We start from the raw sequence: 6755 nt of genomic DNA, 5'->3' as shown, positions 1-6755 counted from the left end.
GAGTGGCCCAGCCAGAGCCCGGACTTGAACCCGATCAAACATGTCTGGAGAGACCTGAAAATAGCTGTGCAGCAACGCTCCCCATCTTGAGAGGATCTGCAGAGAAGAATGGGAGAAACTCCCCAAATACAGGTGTGGCAAGCTTGTAGCGTCATACCCAAGAAGACTCAAGGCTGTAATCAATGCCAAAGGTGCTTCAACAAAGTACTGAGTAAAGGGTCTGAATACTTATGTAAATGTGATATTTCTGTTTTTTATTCTTAATACATTTGCAAAAAATTATTTTGTGGGGTATTGTATGTAGATTGATGACAATGTATTATTAATTTGTATTTTTTATTTTTTTAATACGGCTGTAACGTAACAAAATGTGGGAAAGTGAAGGGGTCTGAATACTTTCCCGAATGCACTCTACATAGCCATAATATGACATTTGAGATGTCTCTATTCCTTTGGAACTCTTGTGAGTGTAAAGTTTACTGTTTATTTTTTAATGTGAGTGCAGCAGAACGATTTTTGTGACTAAGTGAGTTTACAGCCGAGGCATTGCAAGAAATCCTGTAAAAGGATGTTCTGCCCTAACAGGCCCATGAGCCTGTGTAGGGATGTTACTTGAATTTGAATGTGACTGAAGGAATGGGATGTTATTTTAAAAAATCGCCCTTTTTTTCCTACAATGAATATGTTTACAACATGTACAGTAGGTGGCGGCATGCACCTCTAACGCTTGTTTGCGGACGGCCATAATACCATAGAAGAGGAAGTCTGTCATAAAATGATTGCAGCAATGTTGTCATAGTGGAGTTCATTGCTAAAAGTCAGTAGATAATTACAATGTTTCGATTTCAAAGGTGCTTGATGTGTTGTAGACTTTATGTTGAGTTAATTCCAATCGAGTTTCCTGTCGTAAGTCGGTAGCCTACCTTTAGGGAGCCCTAAACTGAATTGATATCCAGCTATATTAGCGTGAAAATGGCATCATTCAACGGAGAGGGTAAGAACTCAAATGTTCTAAACAAAGTCCACTTGGTAGTCCAATTAATCATTGAAAGTTGTTGTTAATCTGGCGGTATCTGTGTATTAAATAAGTTATCCAATGCCTTTATCATCAATCATCAGTCAGTTTTGTTTGCAATTATATGGCTAGCTCTGTTTACAAGTTGCAAAGCCTATTCAAACACAATGCACAGCCTACGCAAAGGTGTAAGATGAGTCTTGGTATTTGCAGGGTAGGCTATTGGTTGTCAATGTTCTTAAATGAAAGCAGGGTTTTATCCCCTCTTTTCCTCATCAACAGGAGGGAACCATGTACTTGTGGAAGTGAGCCCAGATATCCACATCTGTGGGTTCTGTAAGCAGCAGTACAATAACTTTGAAGTATTTCTTGCCCACAAGCAAAATGGCTGCCACATACCCTCCTCTGACATATCAGCATCTAACTCTGCACCCACTCATACAGGTAAGACCACTCTTACAAGATGTCTTATCCACAGGCTTGTTTGACGAGATTACAACATTTTACCCCAGACTTCTTAAATATACCATTGGAACAATGCATAGCCTATATATTTTCTCCTTGAAATACAACTTGTTATAAAGACAAGTAAAAATGGGTTATTTGGTTACTCAGTAACCATGGTAACAGTCTGATGTTTAGAGAAATTACTCAGTTGTCTGGAAATGTATCCTATACAGTCAGAAATCCTTTCCACTTTTCCCCCCAGATTCCAGCACAGAGTTTGTTTTTGAGGAAACCTACCAGACGTGTGTTATGAGAGGTGTCAAAAAGATCTTGACCAAAGCCTCTAAAACACCTTCCAAAAAATTAAAACCTGCCCTGAGTTCAAAGAGACGCAGCTGCTGTTTCTCGGGTTGGTACCTCACTCCCTCTTTCCTCTTTTATTACTCCTGTGACACATACCTTCCATGCTGCTGCTAGGGAGGGAGGGAGGGAGGGAGGGAGGGAGGGAAGGAGGGAAGGAGGGAGGGAAGGAGGAGGGAGGGAGGGAAGGAAGGAAGGAAGGAAGGAAGGAGGGAGGGAAGGAAGGAAGGAAGGAAGGAAGGAAGGAGGGAGGGAGGGAGGGAGGGAGGGAAGGAGGGAGGGAGGGAGGGAAGGAGGGAAGGAAGGAAGGAAGGAAGGGAGGGAGGGAGGGAGGGAGGGAGGGAAGGAAGGAGGGAGGGGAGGGAGGGAGGGAGGGAGGGAAGGAAGGAGGGAGGGAAGGAAGGAGGGAGGGAAGGAGGGAAGGAAGGAAGGAAGAGAGGGAAGGAGGGAGGGAGGGAAGGAAGGAAGGAAGGAAGGAAGGAAGGAAGGAAGGAAGGAAGGAAGGAAGGAAGGAAGGAAGGAAGGAAGGAAGGAAGGGAGGGTGGGAGGGTGGGAGGGAGGGAGGGAGCACAATATCCGCTGGTCAGTTACAACCAATTGGCTCTTTTCTGGGTCAGTTACATTTTTATAGCTGGCTTTTACACTACCCATTAGTACAGTAAAATGGTCTTGAAATGTGGTTCAAACAACACTGTTATATTCAGGGTGCATGAATCAATCACATTTCTAATCAAATGCATAATTTATTCCTTTGCCCCTAGGTTGCTCTTTCAAGACACAGTACGGTCAAAAGGACATGGAGCGGCATCTCAAAACACATACTGGTATGTAATAATACCGGTGTCATTTTATTATAAATTAAATTATTGATTTCTCATCATAGTATGTATTGCGATTTTTAACATTAATTTGTCCTCCAATCGTTGTGTGGGCCCAGGTGAGAAGCCGTTTGAATGTGAGCTGTGCCACAAGCGGTTTAGCCGGAGGGACAAGCTGAACATGCACCTCCGCTCCCACACGGGAGAGAAGCCTCACAAGTGCAAGTACTGTCCCTACGCTGCGGCTGACAGCAGCAGTCTGAAGAAACACCTCCGTATCCACTATGATGAGAGGCCCTTCAAGTGCCAGATCTGCCCCTATGCCAGCCGCAACTCCAGCCAGCTCACCGTGCACCTCCGTTCACACACTGGTGGGTCTGCTTGGGTTGATTACTACAAGCATTGAATTGGTATTCACAAGTTGTATAAGTCTGGTTATCAAATCTGGTTATCAAATGGTCTACATTGTTTCGCGTTCATTTGGGATTGAAATATGGCACATGGATTTATCCCGATATAAGACCAATTTTGACCTCTAAAAAAGTCTGACAAACATACGTTTTCTTTGTCTGATGTTCTAAAAATGTATATATTCCTCTACTTTAGGGGACGCACCTTTCCAGTGCACTCGGTGTGAAGCAAAGTTCAAGATCAACTCTGACCTGAAGAGGCACATCCGTATCCACTCGGGTGAGAAGCCTTACAAGTGTGACTTCTGTGACTACCGCTGTGCCATGAAGGGCAACCTGAAATCACACGTCCAGATAAAACACGGCACGGCCAACTCCTTCCGCTGTCCTGACTGTGACTTCCAGTGCACCAATAAAACAGCTCTGCGGCAACACTCTCGAGAGCACCAGCCCACTCAACCCATCCAGTGCTCCAAGTGCACCTACTCCTGCTCCAGCAAGGGGGCGCTCAAGGTCCATGAGAGGATCCACTCTGAGGAGCGACCCTTTAAATGTGACTTCTGCAGTTTCGCCACCAAGCAGCGCAGCAACCTGGTCATCCACAAGAAGAAGAAGTGCCACGTGGACAAGCCTAAAAAAGGCACAGGTGTCAGTGGGAAAGGAGGCAAAGCCAGTGTCTGTAACGGAGAGGACCCTCCCAAGCCTGTGAGCTCCCGGTACCGGGCCAAGCTGGACGCGACACGGGCCTTCCGCTGTGACTTGTGCGAGGCGTCGTTCGTGAGGGAGGACTCTCTGCGAAGCCACAGGAAGCGGCACCAGGACTCAGACTCCCAGCAGACGCTCCAGCCCATCACCTCCCAGCCCAGTGGTGTGACTGTGAGCCCTGTATCCAGGCAGGACAGCCACACCACCCAGATCCCACTCCACCAGGTGCCCCTGGCTCCCCTGGCCTCAGACCCCCTGGCCCCCTACAGCAGTGCCCAGCTCCAAATCATAGTATCCCACCCTCTGGGTCAGGAGGGCTCCTTCCTTCCCCTGCAGGCTGGGGTGGGTGTGGACGTTGGGCAGCACCAGCATCACACCAAGGGATCTTCCACGGTCTTCCTGAGCCCAGAGACCCAGGGCATGGTGGTGAACTCCATGATCCAGCAGGTCAACCTGAGCCTCACGCCCATACAGCAGCTAGGAGCTCAGGGCCAGGTAGAGGGGGGTTCTCTGGAGCCTCAGACAGTCCTGCTGACACACCTCTCCCCAGGGGACAGCAGTAACCCTCTCCACCAGGCCCTACTTCAGTCAGCCATGGCCTCCCAGGACTTGTCAGCCCACCATAGCAGCACACAGACCTTCATCACCACCTGCTCAGACCTGGAGGGCCTCAATGCTCTCATCCAGGAGGGGGGTACAGAGGTTACTGTGGTGACGGAGGGAGGGAACCACAGTAACCTAGTCACCACGGCCACCTCCAGGTTCCCGCCCCCGGACATGATGTGTAGCGAAGGTGGCCCCTCGGAAGACTTGGCCAAGCAGGCACAGGTAACAGTGGTGCACAGGGTTGGGGACAATGGCATTAACACCTGTGAGGAGGACAGTAGTCTCATGGTCCCTAGCATCAGTTTAGGCAGCCAGGAAGTGGTCATCCACGGCTTGCCTCTGGTGGTGACTGCCCAGAATCAGCCTGTTCTAGAACAACTCTCAGTCTCTACACAGAACCTCTATTCAGTGTCAGGCACACACACCATTGATGGCCTCCAAGACTGATTAGACCACCATTACTGTACTGTATGTCTGCAACAGGTCAAATAGATAGTTATAACAACCGGTTAGATAGCAGCTCATGTTCTGTTACAGAATGTTCTCATGTGCAAGTTACATTACATTGACTCTTGACTCATGTCATAGCTTTGTCATGTTTAGGTTAGCTTAGTTATTAATCATAAATCCAGAGTTGAAAATGAAGCATGTTTGGTACAAACTAGTCAATCTGACTACAATCATCTTTGACATGTTTCCTAATATGAACTTTTCAATTCAGATGAACATGAAGACAGTGCATTGTTTAAAGTGTCATGAAATAGGGCATTTGTAGCTCAGCTGGTAGAGCACGGCGCTTGTAACGCCAAGGTAGTGGGTTCGATCCCCGGGACCACCCATACACACAAAAAAAAAAATTATGCACGCATGACTGTAAGTCGCTTTGGATAAAAGCGTCTGCTAAATGGCATATTAATAATTAATTATTAATTTCAGAAAAACAAATTAAAACAGTATCTGCTTGTTTGTGCTACTTTCTTATTGTTTTTGTAATGATGATTGAAATGTATTGTCCTTGGTGCATGTTTCTACTTTAACCAACCTGTCATTGACCATGAAAGAGTATTAACATTACAAAGTCAGACCTCCATGATCGAAATTGATAACTTACATCAAAAACCTAGACAGGTATGGACAGAAATAGCTTGCCATTACCTGCTACCTAGGCTTTCCAGTCACCCATTGTCTGTCAATAGAAGTTCCTAATTTGTCCACCAGATGGCAGTAGAGACCATAGAGCTATGTGATATCCGTTCTTTGTGTTTTTACAGAATAGCAGCCTTTCATGGCATTGACATGGGCTGTGTTAAGACAGGCAGCCCAATTCTTATTTAATTGTTTTACTAATCAGATCAGCTCTGACGAAGATCTGATGTGAAAAGATCTGATGTGATTGTTCAAAAGACCAATTAGTGGAAAAAAATCAGAATTGGGCTGCCTTTCTAAACGCAGCCAAAGAGTCATGGTAAACATGTACATTTAAAAACGAGCAACGTTGCAGTTCTTGACACAAACCGGTGCGCCTGGAACCTACTACCATACCCCTTTCAAAGGCACTTACATTTTTGGTCTTGCCCATTCACCCAATGAATTGCACACATACACAATCCATGTCTCAATTGACTCAAGGCTTTAAAATCCTTCTTAAACCCGTCTTCCCTTCATCTACACTGATTGAAGTGGATTTAACAGGTGATATCAATAAGGGATCATAGCTTTCAACTGGATTCACCTGGTCAGTCTGTCATGGAAAGAGCATGTGTTTTTAATGTGTTGTATACTCAGTGTATTTGAACCATTCTATATTCAGACATCTTGTCACTTCAATGAAGCCTGGGTGTCCGAGGCTACCAGACATCTGACACAAGGCTGATGTAATGTCCCTAGATTGCCTTTGGGGGTCAGTAAGTATCCAACATTAAAATGATCCTTCTGAATTATTGATCTGAACCATGCCAAATTTGTATTCACACCTATAAACACATTATATTCTTGTCTATTTTCATCCCTGTACATTTTTGATCTCATTAGGTATTATCAAAACTGTGTACTCTAGCAAATTAAAATGCAGTTTTTGTATTATGAGTGATAGACAGCAATATTATAATGCACCCTAGTGTGTTTCTGTTTAACTTTTTATAATGTGGGGTTAATGATCTCATTTAAGACATTTCTATGTGGTGTTTTATTACTGGAGTCCATTGGCTGAAGCAGTAAGATGACTGGTTGCTATGTGGGAAAAGTGTTCTAGAACTAGAGGTGATCTCTGATGCATCTCTTTGATCTATTATCAGGCAGAGCAGAGAGACTTCCAGGGTTCTAATCCCAAGCACCCTTGAGGAGGGCCTGCTTCCCCAAACACATTCTACCATTCTACATGTGACATCATAGGAG

General features: G+C 45.4%; 1 protein-coding gene across 1 annotated transcript; it reads left to right on the top strand.

Annotated features, from left to right (window-relative positions):
- The first annotated feature begins 765 nt into the window (after positions 1-765).
- On the top strand, positions 766-5205 carry LOC121537969 (zinc finger protein 64). Its single transcript, XM_041845652.2, has 6 exons — positions 766-994; positions 1298-1459; positions 1725-1871; positions 2584-2646; positions 2760-3011; positions 3247-5205. The coding sequence occupies exons 1-6, from the start codon at positions 973-975 to the stop codon at positions 4806-4808; spliced, it is 2208 nt and encodes a 735-aa protein (XP_041701586.2). The 5' UTR covers positions 766-972; the 3' UTR covers positions 4809-5205.
- Positions 5206-6755: the final 1550 nt, after the last annotated feature.

Source organism: Coregonus clupeaformis, chromosome 24 (assembly GCF_020615455.1).
Source record: "Coregonus clupeaformis isolate EN_2021a chromosome 24, ASM2061545v1, whole genome shotgun sequence".
In the NCBI taxonomy this organism is placed as follows: Eukaryota; Metazoa; Chordata; class Actinopteri; order Salmoniformes; family Salmonidae; genus Coregonus; species Coregonus clupeaformis.
Note: the sequence above shows the minus strand (reverse complement) of the source record. Positions and strands in the feature narration are given on the sequence as shown.

Bases quoted from the DNA above. Each gene is read 5' to 3' on its own strand.
- LOC121537969 (XM_041845652.2), top strand. From the start codon at position 973: ATGGCATCATTCAACGGAGAGG. The intron at 995-1,297 runs GTAAGAACTCAA...CCTCATCAACAG, and splicing joins GGCATCATTCAACGGAGAGG to GAGGGAACCATGTACTTGTG. The intron at 3,012-3,246 runs GTGGGTCTGCTT...CCTCTACTTTAG, and splicing joins GCACCTCCGTTCACACACTG to GGGACGCACCTTTCCAGTGC.